Here is a 20776-nt window from a genome sequence, read left to right as displayed (position 1 = left end):
TTGTTGTTTGGGTTTTTTTTTTAAGTATTGAATATGTAACACACACACACACAAAGCTTGGTCTCAGATAACAGTGCGTATGCCAGGAGCAGGTTGGTTCCTACGCGTTCCCCTCGCGGGCCCAGTGATGGCGGTGCGCAGCGCCACGTGCCCGCGATGGCGGCGTGCCAGCTCTCACTCAAAGCCATGCCAGATCCTCCCAGGGGCTGTGCGCGCTGCTCCCAGGTGCTGGCTCCTTCCTTTCGGAGGAGGTGAAGCTGTTGGGAGCCCAGGGGCTCCTCCGCAGCCTGATGGCAGTTTTTCTAGAGCCTGTGTCCTGGCTGAGTTTCAGGTGAGAGCAAAGAGGTTTTTGCCACCTCCAGTTTGCCTGCTGGCTAGGGATGGCCGTCGTCTTTCTCTCTTTAGAGCTATGCAGGGAGGATGGGGTTGTGGAGGTGTAGTGCAGTGTTTTCTCTGTTCTGTCCCAAAAATTTTTAAACGGAGGCCTGGGTTTGGTGGGAGTTTTGACTCTCGCTAGGTGAGAAATGCTGCTGTGCCTTAGGACAGGACAGTTTGTTTCCTGCATAAAAGCCTTCCAGGCCTCGCATCCTCAGGCGTTGTGAACACACATCCAAACACTGCTGCATGGCAGGGAAGCGCCATCCCCACCTCTGAGACCCAGGGAAGTGACAACCCAAGAGCTGGGGCTCAGGAGTCCGCAGCTTTTTCCGTGTAGCTGCCTCCCTGACACGCTTTGAGAGCTGTAGGTACCGCAGGACGGTGAGGCACAGTCTCGGGGGCTGGCCGTTGAATTGCGACCACTTGAATTAACGTAGGCATTTCTGTGGAAACGCTGCCCCTTGGCAGGAGCCGCTGTCCCTGGGTTACGTGTGGGTGGGCAGCACGGGGTATTTATTACCTTGAGGCCATGGGTACAGCTGCAGAGCTGTGCCCCTCCATCTCCCAGCCCTGCCTGCAGGGACCCCGCTACTCTGCGAGGATGAGGTTTGGATGAGGCAGGCTTTCAGCTGTCCCCTGCGTGTACAGCTGCTCCCCTGTGGGATGACTGGAAAAAAAAAAGAAAAGCAGAATCATCCCTAATGGAACGGCTGTGAACTTCAAACTGATGCCTTAAAAGCTGCTTGGGTTTTAGGCATCAAAGATGGGTTCTGAGCAGTGTGCATCTGCAAAATGAAACAGGAGCTTTACATCAAAACCTTCCTCTTTCTTAATGGAAAGCAAATGAAGCACAGTTCCTGCTCGTCTTCTGTGATGAGCAATAACCTGAGAGGGATTCAATGAAGCCTTCTTTTAAATAAGCGTCTGCAGCGATTAACTGGTTGCCAGCAGTGGGCTCATGTCTAATGTTGAAAGGTTTTAATATTACTGTATTGGAATAACAGGCCCAGTTTGGTTCTGTAAAGCAGACTGGAAGGTTTTTATTAGCCTGAGTCACCGTGAATGTATCTCATTATAAGTGGAACGTACGTTCCTGGGGTGAGATGTGCAGAGGTCTTCAGAAGCTGATCTCTGTCTCTGCAGCTGGTAGGTCCTCAGTTGCCTTAGCATCTTCTGAATACCCCCTGATCACCCACCGACATCTTTACGGGCAGGTTTCTCTCCCCTGGTGCCAGTGTTGCTGTGGAATACGCTTTCCTGGCCTTCCCAGTGCTAAGCACAGCTTTCCAACTGTTCGCTAATAATCATGTCTGAAATCCAGACCAGGGTGGTATTTAGGGAGGTGTTCAGCACGGGGAACGAGAGCTGTGGAGCTTCACTTTTTGTGTTTGTCTCTCTGACCTAACAACAGCTCTTCCTCTCCGCGAGCTGTGGCAGGGAGTTAGCAATGCCAGGGACCCAGAATGGAGAAGTGAGGGGGAATAGATGAGGGGACAGAGCCTGCGAGCACTGCGTCTGTGGGAAAGGTTGCGGAGCGCGCAGAACTCCTCCCAGACATGAGAGAGTTCATGTGGGAAAGATGTGAACTTCCCAACCGTGGAAAAGCCTTCCATCCATGCGATCCCTCACAGACACGCAGGAATCCAGCTATGACAGCCTGAGCCGACACCAGGCTCCAGCAGCTCTGGGGGGCACAGAGCTGCTCGTTTGCGCTGTGGTTTCCTGGCTTCCCAGGACAAGATTGATGGCATCGGTTCATCTCATGCAAACCATGAAACAGGCAGCACACGGCAATGATACGCTGCCGCAGATAACGGGGTCCAGACTGGAGCTGGCGGGACCCACCGCCCCTCCTCCTCGGCTCAGCCCTTTGTATCTGAGCCGAATTCCCACGTGTGCTGAAAGCCGTACCATAAACGTATTTTGTTCGTGGGCACTGCTGGGGGTCCTGTAGTGCCCCTAACATTGTGTGTCGCTCCAGAAGAACACGCTTCCACCTGCTCCTGAGAGCCTTTTTGCAGGAAATGCTCTGGGTGTGCCGACAGCCTGGCGGGCTTTCACGCTCGCTGCTGCGTAAATCAATTGTGCTCCTCTTCCTCTAGTTGGATTTCAGATTTCTGTCCCTTGCTGGCCTTGTCTCACCTCTTCAAACATACCTCGTGCAATCAGAATAGTGTGGTATTTGGGGTGGATTTGCTCTAAGAAACCCTCACCTACAGCATTTTGTCATCACCCAGCGCTTGTCTGCCTGCGCTAAATTTCGTGGCTGCTGCTCGCTGCTTATTTAGCCACTGCTCTGATAAAAACCAGCACAGGCTGTGAGTTTGTGTGCCACTGAGTGCAGGATATTGAGCAGTTCTCAATGTAGCTGTGTTGCAGTTTTAAAGAAAAAAAAAAAAGAAAAAATCAGTAAGCGGTTGAGTAAGTGCAGAAAACCTGACACAATGGGTGGCTGGGTGCAGGACGAAGGACGGTGTTAATTCATTTGACCTCGGTATCTGAATAATGGTACAGCTCCAGGTGATGGAGATTGTTTCACTTTATACTGTCGAGGGGAAGAGGACTGGAAATCCATGCCGTGTGTGCCAGACACTGAGCTGCCGTAAGTCATTTCAAGCCAGGGGAGCAGTGCTCAGTTAAAATCAATGAACGGTGCTGACACGCAGCCACGGGTGGTCGTGTCTCCTTGAAGCGTCGTTATGTGGGTCAGTCCCTCCCGTTCCTGCAGTCCGATCACCAGGACTTTTTCCGATATGGGAAGGGTTAAACTTTTAAGGATGTTGGATTATAGCGGCTAACGGAGCTTGGTAAAAGGGACCCGAGTAACAGTGTGATTAACTATTGCAGCTGCTGCTGGACACTCACTCTCTGAAGATGGTTCTCCTGGATCTGCCCTCCATTGGGTCCCAAGTGGTGAGGAAGGCTCCTGCCAGCTACACAAAGATAGTGGTGAAAGGCATGACTCGGGCTGAAATGATCCTGAAGGTAACTCAAGACTTTTGATAACCTGCCAGCCAGACTGCTGGACTGGGAATCGGAGCAAGCAAATTCCAGGGGGCCCTTTGAACGCGGCAATCTGCAATTGCACGTGAACATATGCGAGCTTGTCCGAGTGTGCTGCCAGCTGTTCCACAGAACTGGCTTGTTCGCCTTGCTTTTGCCCTCACACTCTTTTAACATCATATCTAAAGTTCTCATCCTCATTTTTCAAGGTAACCGAGGGCTCGAGTTCTGCTTACTAGGAGAGCTGGGGCAGCAGATTCCCTCAGGAGCTTGTGAAAATCAGAGCTAGCATCCGTAAGCGTGTGCCGCAGGGCAGACCCTCCAGTTCAGGTTACTCCAGGCCTTTGTGCAGACTCCGTTGCGCAGGGGAGCCAAGCCGTGCTTGAGTCACCTGTTTACTGTCTAGTGTAACAGCCAGTGCAAACATGTCTGGGTTACTGTATTCACTAGAGTCCTTTTTCATTTTCCAGACCCGGTGCCTGGAAAATGACCCAAAAGCCGTGTGTTGTCTTCATAAAAAGTATCAAGCAAAGCAATCTCCCCTTCCCTCCCATTGCCTTGCTGGTTTGATCCGTGGAGAAGCCAGGGGAGCCGTGCAGTTGTACCCTCCTGGGCGATGGGGTTGTCCCTGCTCACCAACAATGCTGCGAAGATGTTCGTGTGAGTGAGAGAGGGACCTGGGGTCAGGCAGGACAGGCAGCTGCCAGCCGGAGCCTCCTGTAAACGCAGCCAAGCCAAGGAGGAGGTGCGGAGTCGGGGCTCTCTGTGCTTGCCTGCTGCTCAGCGTGGCTTTGCTCCCGTGCCCAAGGTGATGTCACGGCTGAGTTTGCGTTCTGAGTTCAGAAATCAGTTCTGCAATTCCATGCTTGTGGAGCAAGGGGACTGAGATGTTAGTAGATAGGCTGAAGCAAGTCCAAATTTTCTTAGAAATGACCTGAAGGAAAACACCCTGGTACTGCTGACAGAGAAGCAGGGAAGATCGGTGCCTGTTGTGTACAGAAACAGGTCTTTCCTTGAAGCTTGTTTGTGAATCAGAAAATTAATGGAGTTAATTTGTCTACCCTTAGCGTCACATTGGCTTCACCGGGATTGGGATGAAGGCAGTATAGGAAACGGATCGTTGCCGAGCCCTGTGCCTCGGGCAGGGAGTGCTGCTGGTCCGTAGGATGCTGAGTAGCGGCGTGACAGCTTTTCCGATATCCTGTGCGTGCCGTGCTGCTGCATGAAGCACTTCTGCCGGCCCCAAGTGAGAGCTCAGTGTCAGTGTAATTAGTAATTAAACAGCGATACGCTTATGGCGTTCAGTGCTCCGCAGAGCTGTTGTACAAAATAACGCTCCCTGGAATCAGCGGGTGATGGGGCTGAGTGGTTGGCTGGGGCAGGATTGTTGATTGTAGTGACTGAACAGATCAGCCTGAGTCTAGGTGACCCCCACACAGCGCTTGGAGCTGCTGTCAGCACCCACCTCCTGGGTTTGGGAGGGAAAAAAACACTCTTGGAAGTGCCTGCTCCTGCTGGACCGCCAGTGTTTCCGTGGGAAGGTTTCCTTGCAGGAGCCCAGAACTGATCTCTGGCCGTTCTGTTTGTGTTGGGAGTTTTCTCTCTTTATCAGTGCTCAGACTCTCTCTGCTGTTTCCAAATTGTACATTAAAGAGCCTTTTCCCTAAGAACTATTTCACCCCATCAGAATGGGGCTAATAAACTCCACCAGTGTTTTCAGGGCTCTCCTACCTGGTACTGAGATGGCTCAGAAGCAACGCCGCTGTTGTACACAACAATACCACCAGTGTCGTGCCCAGGCTGATACCAGTGCAGCTAATTCAGTAGGAGCATCACTTAGCCTATAGATGACACAAATTAATTTGGCTAAGCCCTACAAGCACAGATGCAAGGGGGAGGAGGGCATCAGGGTGCACACATCCCGCGGAGCTTTTTCCTTTCTCCTCTGGCTGTGCTGTCTGAAGTTCCAGCTTTTCATCTTGGCAGAAGATTTTTACAAGGGCTGTAAATTAAGGATTTATAAGTGTATACATGGCTATGATGTTTCATTGGTCTGAAGTGCAGGAAAAGAAAGAAATGTCTCGGTGACAGAATACAGCGTGGGGTGAGCTGGGTCAGTGGGAACATATGGAAGTGTTTTCAGAGACAGGGAAGAGTCTGGTTCTGTGCTGTTTCTGCCCTGCATGCGCGTGCACACACACAGACACACTCTTTCCCAGGATGGGTTTGCTGACCAGCATTATCAAAAATGTGTTCTCTGTGGAGCTCCCTGCTTAAGTAAGGAAAATACCACAATGAGTGGTATCTTTCCAGCTTCAAAGCTATTTTAATTTTTTTCCTGACTTGACTGTCGCTGGGTCTGACAGGGTGTGAGCTCCGGGGCAGAAGTCAGCGGGGGGTTCGCGTGCTGCATCCCAGTCTCTCCAGAGAAGCGTACAAGAGGAGCTGCACCCAAAGCGTAGTGCCTTCATGTGGCACCACTCACTCATGAGGTTTTGAGTCAGAAGCAGGAGGACTGCAAAGCCGATTGCTCTGACCCACGCTCTCCTGGGGATGGAGGGAGTAACTGCAGAGTGTGGTCAGATTCCCCTGCGACGTGCTGGCTCTGCTCCGGGCAGGAGGGAGCGAGAGAGATGCACAGCCACAGCGAGGACCGGGACTGCAGCCACGTTGCCTGATCTGCTGGAGACTTTCTAAGCGCTCCCACCACCACCAGCACTGCCTTACTTCCCAGCTCTAGTCAAATCTCGAGCTTTGCCAACACGCCAGTGCCTGCCAGCCCACAAGCGTACGGAGTCCTGCTGCTCTTTGAAACACAGTGTGCAGCCCCCACAGCCCCTCAGGTTCGAGCACCACTGACTATCTGGGAAGAGACTCCATGTTCCTCTGCTCCTTACTTTACTCACTTCACTCACCTTTACTCCTCAGTTACTCACAGCACGTACAGCCTTTTTCTTGTTCCTTAAGTGTTTTATTTTAGGAAAAACAAGTCCTGGTGCCACTCGTGTGCCTGAGTTCACTGACCGCTGGCTTTAACTCATAGAATTTGCCTGATCTTTTTTTTTTTCCTTATCTTGGCAGGTGGTTATGGCTCCACACGAGCCCCCAGTTGTGTTTGTTGACAATTACATCAAGCTCCTTGCTGACTGCAGCACAGACACTTTCCAGAAGATACTTGACATGAAGGTTAGAACCTGTCCCACAGGGTTTCTGCTCATCCACTAGCGCTGCATGAGATCGTTGGTGACTTTTTTCAGTAGAAAGATACAGGGGTTTGGGAGCGGGAAGAGCACTCTAAGGCAAGTGTATCCTCTGTACTCTGGAAGCGTGGGGAGTTGCTACTGAAGAATAGCTTTTCAGTTCCCTTAGCGTGGTCGTAGCTGCTGAGCTCCGTTGTCTCTGAATCATCCAGAGGTCTACATACAGCTCTTGGTGGGCGAACAGAAGGTTGAGGTTTGAAATGGGCTCTCCTGCAGCTATTCTCACACACACCTGCTCCCAGATCAGTGAAGTCGAACTGACTCACTGTGCTTTTGCTCCCACAGGGCCTGAAGAGGAGCGAGCAGAGCAGCATGCTGGACCTCTTCCGCCAGCGCCTCCCGGCTCCCCCCTCCGGAGTGGAGAACGCCGGCTCCCTCTCGCTGAGCGCTCCTACGCCCGAGCAGGAGTCCTCACGGATACGGAAACTGGAGAAACTCATCAAAAAAAGACTCTGAGTGAGCAGAAGGAAACTCTTGCTCAGGACTAGCTGCAGTGACTGGGAGCAAAGCTCGTCAGACTTGTGATTTACAGTATGCTGCTGAAAAACCTGTATCCCATCAGTCCCATGCCCTGTGATCTCTGAACCATCGTATACCGTGCTCTGCATCTCCGTTCAGACCGAGGAAGGATCTGACCACGGTGTTTGCCCTTAGACAGCTTAGCAGGAGTGAAACCCAGGGCACGCCTGGGTCCACATGGTGGAGAACATAGAAGTATCTGAAAGGTAAGGGGTGGATTCAGAGAATATATGTGATTCACGTGGTGTCCTAGCCTTCAGCGTGACTGAGCTCTCCTGCTGCAGCACTGAGGATTTTGCCTGAGACTTCAGTGTTACTGCTCACTCCCTGTTGCAGAGCTGTTCCTCTGTTTGGTTATTTATTATTGCAGGGCAGGGAAGCAACCCCAAATCATCACCACCACCAAAAAAAACCCCAACCCTTTAACTGCTGGGATCCAGGCATCTGCAGCTCCACTGAATTAACGAGATGCGCAGGAGAGAACCCCAAAGCAGATTTCTCCTCTACTCCCAGGACAGGCATGCATAAGCCACCAGTAAAACAGCAAGGCAAACCCTTTTCAGAACAGGGGGAACGGGCTGAATGAATGCCTTCTGCACCTTGGCAAACCTCCTGCCAGCAAGCCGGCAGCCTCGGCCGCTGTTACGGCTTAAAGGCCAAACTAGACATCTGCGGAGCCCAACTCCAGCTGCTTGTTATTTCTCTCGCGTGTGCCGGACTCGCCCGCTGTCCCCGACGGGAGTTCCCGTACCGCGTCTCGCCCTCTCTGCACAAAGGGCGGTTCATGGAACGAGCGTTGAACAGCACCAGCCCCTCGCTCTTGTCCCAGCCGGCGTGTCCCCAGCAGGGGTGTGCCCCTTTGGCACTCGCGCTGCCCTGCAAGGCGAGGTGCTGGAAATGCTGGCTTTGACAGGGAGTGTGGGCCTCTTCCCAGGACAGGATGCTTAAACCAGCCTCGGGCTTTAAGGGCCTTCCTCTCCTCCTCCTCGCTTCAGCTTGCACCAGTGCAGAGAGGAGAAGAACCAGAGGTGAAATATTTCAGATAACAGCCACAAAGCCAGCGAGGAGCAGGGTTGAGGTTGGTGGATTTCTGTGCCCTGCGCATGGTGTGACCTTCCCCAAGGAGTATCAGTGCAAGAAGGTATCCCCTCATCATTAACAATGCTGGATTTCTTCCCAAACTCCTCTGTACCCTTTTTGAGGGACTTTGAAGGCGTATGCCCACCCACAAACAAATCCCATATGGGTTTAGGGGCAGTCGTGCCTGCTTCATTTTAACTCAAGCTTCACTTGCACGTGCAGGAAAAGAAGTCCTGTACCAAAAGAAGTTTGACCGGTGAGAAGCAATCATGCTGTCAGATGCCTTCTTGGGAGGGTTGTGCTCCCCACCAGGTCAAGTTTGGGCCTTAGGACTGTATTTATTAGGGGCTGTGCTCACCAGGGATTATAGTAGTCACTGCTGCACATCTGGGAGCGGGGAATCGGACACATTCCAGGAAAATGGCTCTGTCCACCCAAACCCAGAGCTTCACTGGGACTGGGGAGGGAGGAGGTGAAATGAGGAATTCCCCAAGCGAGGCAGAACCCGGGCTCACACTGCGTCTGCCTGTTCATGGTTCAGCATCGTCCCCCTTGGGCGCAGGCTGCTCCCCTTCCCTCTCCTCAGCCCTGTGGCTGTGGGAAGGCAAATTTGGCTGTGGGAGGGCAAATCCTCCCTTTGCACAGCCGGCAGGTGAGCCCGTGCTCAAGCAGGCAGGAGTTGATCACAGGATTCGAGCAGAAAGAATAAATCCACAGAGACTAAATCCTCACTGGTCAGATTTTCTAATGCTGCTCAGACCAAGCTGCCGCTGCAGCAAGGTGTGCGCTAACGTACCTAACACCGACTCTTCAGGATGTGTTTTCAGGGGTCCCCAGGCTTGGGCCCTGGCTGCGGCGTGCGTGCTCGGCTGCAGGGAGCCGTAGCGGTGATGTCCATCGCAGAGCAGCACTGACAACACCTGTGGGGAGGGACAGCAGTTTCTCGTCATTCCAGTTTTACAAATCTTCCCGAGTCGGCTGTTGCTTCATTTATTTCCTCTCCTGATTTCTCATCGGGTGAGAAAAGAAGGAACAGTGGTTGAAAGCACGTTGGGATTACGAACGGCCATTCCCCAAGGACAGATTATCTCAAGGTGCATGTGCAGGATGGTTCACACATTATCAAATGCCACAGCCAGGGAGGAGGGAACACGGGCTTGCAGAGATTCATTATTCCCGTGGGGGGAAGAATCATTTATTTTAGATTAATTTTTCTTTGCACTGTGTATGGATTACTCTCTAACCAAATTATGAATAGCTGACGACGATGTTCAGGTTATCATCGCGTCTTTCCCAGAAGGCTTCCCCTGTTTCGTTCTCCACATTTCATTCTGGAGATAAGGAGAAATAAAAGGAAAAATTAATTTTTAGTTTCAGCCTTTGAAGAACGCTACAGGTCTGGGTGTTGCACTTTTAGAGAGCAAGTCTGCGTTTTCTACTTTGGGTATAAGGGTTTTGTGCCCCTGGCTCTTGGGTATTTATCAGATTTGGCACATCTGTATGTGTGTGTTAGCTGTTTGGGGTTTACATCTCTGGGGAATAAAGGATGATAGGTTTTCTGTATAAAATGCCACTTTTTATGGTTTTTGGCTGAGGTGTAATTCTGTCTGTATGTCGGAGTGTGACACTAAAATGAATTAAATGGTTACTGATGTTCATCTGCTGGGTGTTTTCTGTACAACTGCCACGCAGCAAACTCCTGGCTGGGCCGGACCTCACCCAAAACGCACCGTACCCAGGGCTCCATTGGCTCTCTCCTGCAGCTTCGCTCTTTTCTGGCTTTTCCACCTTCCGCCACTCCAGCAAGCAACTCTCCGGCGGCAGCGCCTGCATCCGCAGCAGCTCCCCACACTGTGCAGGCGGTTCAGCAGAGCTGACCTTGTGCCCCTAAATAATCGGATTTTTTCTGGTGACTTGAACTGCTGGTGAGATTTCTGAGAGATCCTAATTTTTCCTTTGAAATTAATTAGGAGGTAGCGCCTTTTTTCCACACAGCGCATGACGCTGGAGGAGTTTCTTTCGCTTGGAGAATTAATGACTCATTTGCTTTTCTCCTACTGCTCTGCTGGTCATGCCCCCTCCGCCCTTGGGCAGGAGCAGCCTGGGCCGGGCGACGCGGGCGTTTATTCCTTTCACCAGATGTACAGCCGTGACTTCGCGCATCCGAGTGACAATGTCCAAGTCTCCACAAGCCTTTTCTTGGCCGCAGCTGGGCGGGCGGCAGACGCAGATGCTGTTTGGCAGCGTCAGGACGCAGCTCCGCTGTGCTTAGGGAAGTGAGCTGAAACGTTTGTCTCTGGGCCGTGTCAGAAAAGGCTTTGGCAGAGGCGTTCCTCCGCGCGCCTGCTCCGCTGGGGCCGGTTACACCAGCTGGTGCTGCCGTCACCCAGAATTTCTCGGTGAAAGCTGTGCTCGTTCCCTTCTCTCAGCCCGAGCAGCTCCACCAGTCCCGAGCTGCAGGCTGAGTGGGAGTGCGTGGGCCGGAGTACGTTGCCAGCCTCGCCGTTGAGAGCACAAGTGCCTGTCTGCACGGGGATGTCTGGGGGTGGCGGGGACACTGCTCGGGGTGCTGGGGGGTCCCTGCTGGGATCGGGGCAGGGGAGCGCTTCCTGGGCTCCCTTTTCACCTGGGATAGGGTCACCAGGACCAAAGCACTGTGGTTTCCTTGTGCTCAGGCCCCTGGGTTGTGGTGGTGCCCTCCTGTTCCTGGCAGGACGCAGGGAGCCCACAGGCTTGCCATCCAGGTCTGGATCCTGAGGGATGGGGAAAATCAGCCTTTGCTGCTTGCAGCACACGGAGCTTCCCGAAGCCCTGGGAAAGCCTCGGCTTGCGGCTCGGCAGTTTGTGAGGGTGGCGGCAGTGGCAGAGCTGTAAAGGCCGATGAAAACTCTGCAACCTCAGCGATGTGCCGTCAACATTCATCCCTGCACCCGAACTGCTTGAACGGCTCCCGGGGCTCCCATCAAGCCCACCGCTCGGAAGCGTCACTGCGAGCGCGACTCCCATGCCCGGTGGGTTTGTGGTCTGCTCCACAGGGATTTCCCGTCGTTTGGAAATAATTTTCCATCGTTATCAAATAACACAGGATCCTTCTGATTTGCTTCCCCCTGCCCGGGCCGACGGCCCCCCGCACCACCTCAATGTACCCATTGTTCGGTTGCTGACTAAGCCGAGCGCACCCAGCCCAGTGGAAAGTCCTTTCTGGAGGGAGGATCTTGATAAGATACTCGTATCTGCTCTGTCCCGGCTGTGCGCGGGCAGTTAAAAAGTAAATAGCGTGGACAAACATACTGTGATACCGAGGAAGAGATTTCCAGTGCCATCGGGGATTGCACGGATTGGTACGGTTTGAGAGGCTGAAGAAGAGAAGGGCTTTCCGGGAGGGCAGAGTGCACGTGCCGCAAAAGCAGGGCCCCTGCATACAGTGGCTATGGGTGGTATTTTAGTTACTGAGTCGCTCAAATTCTGGTTGAACACTTCCCTCTCGTCCTAGCAGGTGAGTTTGCAGCTCTGGACATTGGCACTGCAGGAGACCCCCAGTTCTGAGCCCCCTTGGCTCCTCAACCACTTCTATTTTGCCTGCCAAGCCCAGAAATGAGAGCCTGGAAGGGCACAAAAAAATTGCCGTTTGTGTTAAGCCAGGCCAGCAAGGAAGGGTTTTTTGCTAGTAAATAAAAAGCAGCAAGATTTCCAGAAGCCGATGCAGCTCTGCAGCACCCCAGGCACGGCCGGCTGCTGTCCCGCGTGGCTCCCTGGGCACGGAGATCCCTCGTGCTCGGACCCCGCTGCCCCGATCCCTGTGGGAGCAGCCGTGTGGATGCCCACGGCCCTCGGAGGTGGCTGCTGGGAGGTGCCTCAGGTTCCCCTTCCCCTCTGAATCTCACTAACTTGATTCTTGGCAGCGTGGTTTTTGGCCCAGGAGCTCGACGGCAGCTCTGAAATAATGATCGCGTTCATCTGGAAACTGCTCCAGCACCTTCTGAGGTGTCTAATTTCATAAAGGGCTTTTATGGGAGATTTTGGAGCGAGGAGCGATCGGCTTTCCCATTGCTCACAGAGACCGAAATCTCTCTTTTTTTCTTTTTCCTTTTTGTTTTGGGACACATTTAAATCAAAAGGAAGAAAACACCTGTCCAGCACATTTGCTCAGACCCCAAAGATTTCAATCAAAATTGTTAATGTTCTTTTTCTTTCCATCTGCATTTTTCAGCAAAGACAAACAGCCTCATAGTATTTCTTCAAAGGAATGTAAATTCCTTGAGGAAGTCTCCGGAGTTCCCAGCACCGCATAGCTGCAAACCACAGACGCCTACGGCTGAAAGCCCTGCTCTGCTTTTAATTTTGGGGCAGGGAAGGAATTTTTTTTCAGGGGTTTGAATTCACTTGTGCTGGGCCCGTCAGGCCAGACTGCTTGTTACTGCGCAGGGGAGTGTTGACTTTGGCCGGCGGCAGATGGTTGCTTTCCCTCCGCAAGAGTATTCCCCCACTGAATCCGATGACACGGTGCAATTATTTCATTAGGATTTTCCAAAAAACATTCCCTTGGTCTCCTCTAGTGCTAGAAAGACCTTTTCCTTCTGTTTTCTTGTTTCAGCTTCGGCAGCTTTGCCTGGAAAATGCAATTAAGGGTGGCAGCGCTGCTGCCTGAGTCCGAATCATCGGGCGGGGGGAAAGAAAGAGCAGCCTGAGGGAAAATTCTGAGTTTTGAAGGGTGTTGTTGAACTCCTGGGGTGAGTGAAGCCTGCGTGCGTGCGAGCTGCTGCTTTGCAGCCTAAACAAGGCCCCTGTTTCCGTGGGAGGTGCCCGCTGTGAGCGGCCTGCCGGGGAAACCGGGGCACCCACTGCTGGGGTTGAGCAATGGCAGAGGGTGGGTGAAACATGAAGGGAACTGTGTCCCCCCATCCCCTCCCCATTCTTCCAGGAGTGTTACATCTTGTCCCAGCTGCCAGCATGACCCACCATGGCCTGTCCCAGCCCCAAACTGCCCCTCGCCCACCAGCAGCACCTAGGCAGGCAGTGGAGTCAGGCCTGGCCTCTGCAAAACCCAACCCAAACCATTCTCATCCCTGGCACGGGAACGGGCAGCGCACTGGGAGGGTGCAGAGCCCATGGGCTGGACTAGGGCTGTGATTCGGGCAGCCTGTTGGGAGCTGGTCTGGGCAGGGATGCAGCAATGGGGCACTGGGAGGATAGGGACAGCAGGGAGAAGGTGACACCAGGAGGATGGGGACAGCGGGATGGTGGGGACACTGGGATGACAGAGGCACCAGGAGGATGGGGACAGCGGGATGATGATGATACTGGGAGGATGGTGGCACCGGAAAGTTGGGGGCAGTGGGAGGAGGGGGGCACTGGGACGATGGGGACACGGGGGGATGGGGACACGGGGAGGAGGGGGGCACCGCGCGGCTCGGGGCAGCGGGAGGAGAGGGGCACCGGGCGATACGGGACGGGGCACCCGGGAGAGGAGCGGGGCAGGCCCCGCCTCCTGCCTTGGCCCCGCCCCCGTCTTGGCCCCGCCCCTCCCGCCGCCGCCCGGGCGCAGCCGGTCCCGGTGGCGGTGCGGCCCCGCGCTGTGGCGGGGCGGTTCGGGCGGCTCCGCCATGGTGGGGCGGCTCAGCCTGCGGGAGGTGCCCGACCTCCCGGACATGAGGAAGCGGGGCGACGCCGGGCTCGACAGCCCCGACTCCGGGCTGCCCCCCAGCCCCGGGCCCGCTCCCCCGCCCTGGCTCCTCTCCTCGGGCAGCCCCGACCGCTCCGCCACCAACGGGCTACCGGAGCCCGACCCGCCCGCGCCCGCCGCCGCGGTGAGTACCGGTACCGGCACCGGCCGCGCCGGGCCGCCCCGCCAGGACCCCTCCGCCCGGGGCTGCAGCCGGGAGAGGGGCGCGAACCGGTAGCCCCGGGCTCGGTCCCGCGGCGGCAGGTGCTGGGCCCCGGGGGGCTGCCGGCCCCGGTGCGGCCGGGGGAGTGGAGAAGCCGGTACCCTCCGGGCCCCACCGTGGGGCATCGCACCCGGGAACGGCCGGGCTGGCGGCGGGCGGCTCTACCGGGCCCCGCGGCTTCCCTGGGGGAAAGGAGGGTGGCAAAGCGGCCCGCTGGTGCTGGGGTTACGGTGGGGGCTGGCACCGGGGCGGCCAGCGCGGGGACAAGTTGGGGAGCTGACCCCCGTTTCCCACCCTTCCACTGATGCCGTGCTGTCCCGTGATGGACCCACACCGGGAGGGAGCCCACCGGGGAACCGGGGCGTGCGGCGCCAGGGGAGCTGGCGGTGCTTTTCAGAAGCCCCCAGCTTTGGGGTCGGCTCGTGCTGACGCAAGGGAAGCCCCCGTTGCTCCTGCCACAGTGAGGTTTGGGACGGTGTCGCAGCACATCTTTAAAAACCCCCATGGAAAACGAGCTCTTGCTATTCCAGAGAGTGACCCGGAGTAGGAAGTTTGTGTATGAAATTATGTTTTCAGTTAACAGTATCAGGTAGAGTCGCACTAGTTAGCAAAATGATTATTGGATGTTGATGCTGAGCTGTTGGTACAAATATTTTGGAAACCGCAGATCTAGAGGAAAGATACCTTTTCTACAGGAGTGCTGCCATGGAATTGGAAAAAGCCGTAGCAGAACTGTGTATTGAACAGGAGAGATGCTCACAGCCCCCTCGCCCCTGCATAGTAAAGCACATGTGCAGAGGTGGCTTAAAAAACGCAAGCGGGTTGCTTCTCTTTGGGGCTGCGAGGCTCTCGCCGAGGGCTGCTTTGGTTTCCTTCCAGCTGCAGGACGTCGCCGGGGCGGTGTTGGCTCGCAGCGCTGCCCATCCAGGAGAGGAGCGCGGGGATGCTCCGTGAATTGCTGCTCGGTGGGAAAGAGTTAATCCTTCCCAACAGGTCCTGTGTGAATTAGGTTGGATTTAATGCCTTCAAATCATAGTACAGCGTAGCCGTGAAAGAAGGTTGCTCACGGTGAGACGCCCTGCAATAATTTCCTGCTGTGATCTGCCTGGGGGGATATTTGATGAGTCCGGCAAGGAGAGCTCTTTCATATACTCCTATAATGTTTGCTATAAATTGAACGTGAGCTCATGCAGCGAACGGGCTGTGCTTCATGCTGCAGAAAGCTACGCTGCACCGAGGGGCTGTATTTCTCTCCTGTTTCCCAGCGTGGCTCCTCTGATAGCTCCCAGGGGCTGTCTGCAAAAAATATACCTTGCCACATCTTTGGTCAGACCTGCGGGCTGCACTGGCAGGCATGTCTTAACTAGCAGGTCCTCTTGTGTGCAATGTGAACTCCAGCAGATCTGTATCAAGGGCTACATAGATGCGTTTTCTTGAGAACGTACCGAATTGTGACATTAATTGGATTATTTTTGCATTTTTTTGCAGAATTCTGTGTTCTCTCCCAGCCCTGTTCTCTCCAGCTGCCCTCCAAGATTGTGTCCTTTATCCTTCGGCGAAGGAGTTGAGTTTGACCCTTTACCACCAAAGGAAATAAGGTAAATACTGCGCTACAGTCATCTAGTTTTGAAGGAGTTAGCACGTAAAGGAGTAGTTAGGCCTTATCAGTGCCTGTGAGTCAAGTTAATTTATTTGCAGAGCTATTGTTCCACGCAGCTGTACATTCCTGGACCTGGACATTTGTACAGGCTGAAGGAGTGTTCAGCCTCTTTTACTCCCATATGGGTTTTTTCCAGGAAGACTTTCCTGTATTTTACTCTCCTGCTTTTACTTCATTGCACTGCTCCAAAATGTTGCCTTTCAACTCATTAACCAGAAGGTAATCGTGAGGGAAGACCTCTGAAGCAGCCCTCTTTCTAGGGCTGTTTTATGAGGGGAAAGGAATTTTGCTCTTCTAACCTCATGGGTTTGTAATAAGTGCTTTCTATCTTACCAACTGTGGCTGGTTGTGTGAACTAAAAGAAAAGTTAATATTAAGAGAGAGCATAATTGGGTTTTTTTTTTTAATGCACTGCATCACTTGTGCAGCCTGTGATTATTCCTTTGAACGTCAGGATTTGCAGTGATGAGAAATGAAGGCTCCCAGTTCTTACTGTGGCAGCAGAGGCAGACTGGTATAATCAAATGGAAGCGTAACGCAGGGCAGGGCAGAAAGCGCTGGCTGCCCAGGCGTGGGGAAGGAGCCCTCCCCGTGGCTGGAATCGAAGGTGGTTAGCGCCGTGGAAAAACTAACACAGAGTTGTTGCACTGTGAAGGAGATGAAAACTTCCTCTTGTGATCCAGACACAGAGGATTTTCTTGCCAGCAGAGTTTGATGTGCAAATTGTAGTATTTTCCTGCCAGCTCAGTCTTCAGAGGTTTCCCTTCAGAGACAGCCCCATGCCAGGAGCGATAGCGGAGAACTCCCACGTGAGTCTTGGCAGAGGAGAACTGAGAAAATCACGTCTGCTTCCATGGACTTGGCACCGTGAGGAATTAGGATGCCTATGTGCAAAGCCAAAACGTGGGTCTCGGCCTCTGGTGGGTGGTTTGGGCACTGGAGTTTGAAAGGGGTCCATAGCTTCAGAGAGCTCAGGCTTCAAACAGTGGACGTGAGGTTTGAGATGTTTGGTGGTGCTGGCAGCTGGACAAAACAGTGACAGTGCCGGGCGTGCTGCTCACATAAGGCTTTTTCCTCTCCCCGTAAATGAGTAAGGCGCCAGCAGACAGTGTTTGCGTGATGGGGCTGTTCCTGTGTTGAGGTGGCTGGTGCAGGGCTGAGGAGTTGCCCTGGTACCTGACAGCTCTGTTTTTCAGAAAACACAGCCTGCTATTTCAGAGCAGAGCTCACACACTTCTCTCTCTTGTATTTCAGGTACACGTCCTCGGTTAAATACGACTCGGAGAAGCACTTCATCGACGACATCTATATGCCAGTGGGCTTAAGCATTTCTTCTTGCAGTCAGACGGTCATCTGTGTCCCAAACTGCACGTGGCGCAATTACAAAGCCGAGGTCCACTTCGAGCCCCGCAACAAGCCCCAGCGTTTCACCAGCACCACCATCGTCTACCCGAAGCACGTCAAGACTGTGTACACCACCAGGCTGGATTACAACTGTCGTAAGACCGTGCGGCGGTTCCTCTCCAGCGTAGAGCTGGAAACGTCAGAGTACCTTGGGAACGACAGTGTCCTGGATGGTTGCTGACTGACGGCCGTCTCTCTTGCTCTGATCCATCCCAGTCCCGGCTGACGTACTGTGCTAACTCTCCACTAGCTAAAGCGGGTACAGACCCTAACTTTCTGGTCAGGCTAAGGGAACCGTACCTGTCTCCACCTCTTTCTCAGCTCTTAAATCCTGCTTTAAGCATCAGAATGGCCTAAACACAGTTTTCTGTGGGAGCATAACTTAGTAAGGAACTTGTTTCTTTGCCTTTAAAGTTGTGAGTTCCCCCCCTTCCCCACAGTGCAGTAATCAGATGAAAATAAGGGGAAGTATTTTCCCAGATAAAAAATTAACAGGTAAGAAAGAATATGGACTAGTGCCCAGCAGGTGTAAATCCATTTGATGCTTTGTGGTGATGTGCAAAAATTCTCTGGCAGAGAATCTAGCAGGTCATTTGGTTACAGATAGCCAGAGCTGTCACTCATTTCAGTTTAAATCATGAGACTTTTCTCTGTAAGAACCATCTCCTGGAAATTGCTGGAAAAAGCTAACAGAGAAAATCTGGAATTCTGCATTTAACAGATATGGAAATGTTACCCTATGGCATTCGTGTCCACTTTGAAGGAGTGGGAAAGAAGAGGAATTCTGAGTAGAATGGGAGATAAACTGCTCTTGCAGCTCCAGGCAGCAGAGAAAGCATCAAGTAATTCAAGTTATTTAGACGAACGGCATGAGGTACCTTCTGGACTTGTAATGACTCCTACAGCACCGTAGTCTGCGTAACACGCTAGCATTTGTGTACTACGTGTAGTAGGACTTGTAATGAAGAATATCAGGCCAAAAATTATCCCTGTATTGTTGGAAAGTCAAGTTTTGACAGTCTGGTGCTGGAAAAACACAGTGCCTAGTTTTTACCGGCATTGTGCTGTCTGCACTAAGGGAGTTGCAACTAGGAAAGCTTCAGAAAATGTGCCATGTATTCAGGGACCTGCAGTGGAGGAGGAGATGCTGGGATTGGGCGTGAGATGCTGTCGTGGTGGGGGATGAAGAGGTAGATAGTAGCAAAGGACAGGCAGATTGTTATTGCGTTGTAAAATCCACAGCTGTCGCTCTGCTTTCCCATTGAGCTTCTCATTGCAAAGGTCCGTGTCCTGTCTGGGCTTTGGTATCTAGGAGATCGCTGGGATGGGGTAGCATTTGCCAGTCTGTAGGGTGCTGAATAACCCCTCCAGTGCCAAGTGCATGAAGAGTTTGGGGACCAAAGAGAATAACTTCAGATACTATGAAAGTCCACCTGTATATTATGTGCACTAGTTTCTGATATGCTTCGATAAAAGTAAGATGGAGAGGTTTCTTTACCCAGTTGTTTTTTGTTTGTTTTTTTCCTGTATTGACAGAGAGCAGAGTAGTGTGGAGAGCATCTGCATTTGGGAGTGTGGCTTACGTTGGTGGCTAGCATGGTGTAGCAGCTCAGAAACGCTCAGTAGACTTGACTTAGCTGGACACAGCTTTTCCATGTATTCCAAAACTCCTCTGAGGTGTGGGTCACCTTCTCATGCAACATCAGCCCTGGAGCTGCTTTTAAAGAGGGCTTTGCTAGTGCATAGCCCAAGGGTGAATTAGTCAGTGGTGAGTTAGAAACTTGGGAGCCTGTTCTTGAGCTGTACTTCACGTGTGTTTGTGCAAGTGTGATGAATGCAAGTGGAGGTGTACTCCAGTGTGAAGTGAAATGACTTGGGAGGCTCAAAATGCAGCAGAAAGGAAAGCTTGAATTTATGTGGTTAGGGTTTTTCTATTGTTGTTGTTTTGGTTTGGATTTTTACTTATTTATTAGCTCAGAGCAGAATGTCCTTAATCTTTGGTACTTGCCTCAGAAAACCAGATCCTAAAACAAGGGTGTCAGAGGATGCCAAAGTCAGACAGGCATTGCTCCAGAGCTGTTAAGAGCAGCGCAGTCTTCTCAATAAACACGTTCGTTTAAAGACTGCAGTATTTAGGAGATGCATCTTAAAATACATGTTGCGATTCTCCCCTAAACATTGCCCCAAGATTTACTTGTGTAACAGAAGTCACACCTCAGCCCCTAACTGCGTGGGGTTTCCAACGGACAGAACTCTTCTTTGGGAAAGCTATTGCATCATAGCTCGCTTCGCAGTTTCACGTACCTTGCTCCTGAAGCATCTGGTGCTGGCCACTGTTGGACCCAGGACGCTGGAAGAACACGGACCATGGATTGCTCCAACAACGCTCTGCCAACGGATTCATTTGCAGGAGATCTGAGAGAAGATTATTTTAAGCTGTAATCATTAATTGTCCCTAGTTAAATTAGAAATGAAATTACTCTTACACTATGGTTTTAGGATAAAGCACCTGATTTTTATAAAGGAAACAAACTTTATTATGTACTTCTTAAAATATTTTAATTGGTAGAGATACCTTTTAAATTATTTATGTTCCAACATTTGCAAAGCTCTGATTAGCTCTGTGCAAGTGTTCTGATGTCTGTGATGTTTCCCACCCCACTTTTAATTTTCAATTTGTCTTTTACTTTATTGGTAATAAATGATCTGAAAACCATCTTATAGGGAAGCCTCTTTATTTTTAATTCAAAGCTTTTCAGTGTTTATTATGGTATTTACTTAGTAAAAAATGCCTAAGGTATCCTGCCACTCCCAGCTCCCCTCTTGTTTCTCTTGTATCATGCATTGCTGTTGTTTACGTATTCTGGGAAGGCATTTCCTATATAAAACTGTGTATTTAAAAAAATCCCAACACCAAATGTTGTGGGTTTATCAGTTTAGTAAGACACTTGAAAAAGTGCCTTGAAGACAGCTGAAAATCCTCTCCAGTATGTATCTGAGTCTTTCATCTGGCATAGTTTTATTTTTCAAGAGAGTTTCTGGTATGGATTTCAGTATATCCTGCAAGCAAAGCACTTACCTTTTAAAATATAACAATTTCTTTTTAATTTTGGTTAAAAATATAGATGCTCAAATGCTACTTTAGTAAATGCAGCATAAAAATAAGACTAGAATGTGTTATGCATTAAACTTTATACAAACAAAATAGATAGCTACAACTATTGTTTTGAGAGAAATGCTGGAGTGTTTTTCTGGGTGCTTAATCTGTTCTTTAAACCTTTCTGAATTTGCAGGCGTGCTGATTCTGTTAGCATCTCCGGCAAAGTAGAAATGGATGCAATTGAGCATCAGTTAATTAATTCATAATGGGATTTTTGCTTACTTTTTATTGTTCAGCTGGTTATCTGCTTGCGAAAGCTCTAGATCTGCATGTAATGACGTTATTGGAATTGAGGGAGCTTTGAAGCTATTCTCAAGTACACCGCTGCTCCTGCGGAAGTCTGTGCAAGCGTTTGAGCATTGTGCAGTGTTTAAACAGGAGAAACACCAACTGCTGTATAAAAGACACATCATTTGAAGAGCTATTA

General features: G+C 51.8%; 2 protein-coding genes across 3 annotated transcripts in view; both read left to right on the top strand.

The window, feature by feature from the left end:
- VPS53 (VPS53 subunit of GARP complex) overlaps nucleotides 1-9898 on the top strand; it is a 67203-nt gene extending 57305 nt beyond the window's left edge. For both annotated transcript variants that reach the window (XM_086763400.1, XM_086763399.1), the window contains exons 20-22: nucleotides 3226-3363; nucleotides 6463-6567; nucleotides 6927-9898. In XM_086763400.1, the coding sequence (XP_086619526.1) occupies nucleotides 3226-3363; nucleotides 6463-6567; nucleotides 6927-7097 (414 nt within the window). In that variant the 3' untranslated portion in view covers nucleotides 7098-9898. The remainder of the gene's footprint in view (nucleotides 1-3225; nucleotides 3364-6462; nucleotides 6568-6926) is intronic.
- A 3877-nt stretch (nucleotides 9899-13775) lies between these two features.
- On the top strand, nucleotides 13776-19905 carry RFLNB (refilin B). The gene is made up of 3 exons (XM_086763286.1): nucleotides 13776-14047; nucleotides 15614-15723; nucleotides 17040-19905. The coding sequence occupies exons 1-3, from the start codon at nucleotides 13844-13846 to the stop codon at nucleotides 17368-17370; spliced, it is 645 nt and encodes a 214-aa protein (XP_086619412.1). The 5' UTR covers nucleotides 13776-13843; the 3' UTR covers nucleotides 17371-19905.
- Nucleotides 19906-20776: the final 871 nt, after the last annotated feature.

The sequence above is a fragment of the Chlamydotis macqueenii genome, chromosome 19 (assembly GCF_036417535.1).
Source record: "Chlamydotis macqueenii isolate bChlMac1 chromosome 19, bChlMac1.mat, whole genome shotgun sequence".
NCBI classification, from domain to species: domain Eukaryota; kingdom Metazoa; phylum Chordata; class Aves; order Otidiformes; family Otididae; genus Chlamydotis; species Chlamydotis macqueenii.
This window is presented reverse-complemented; position numbering and strand designations above follow the sequence as displayed.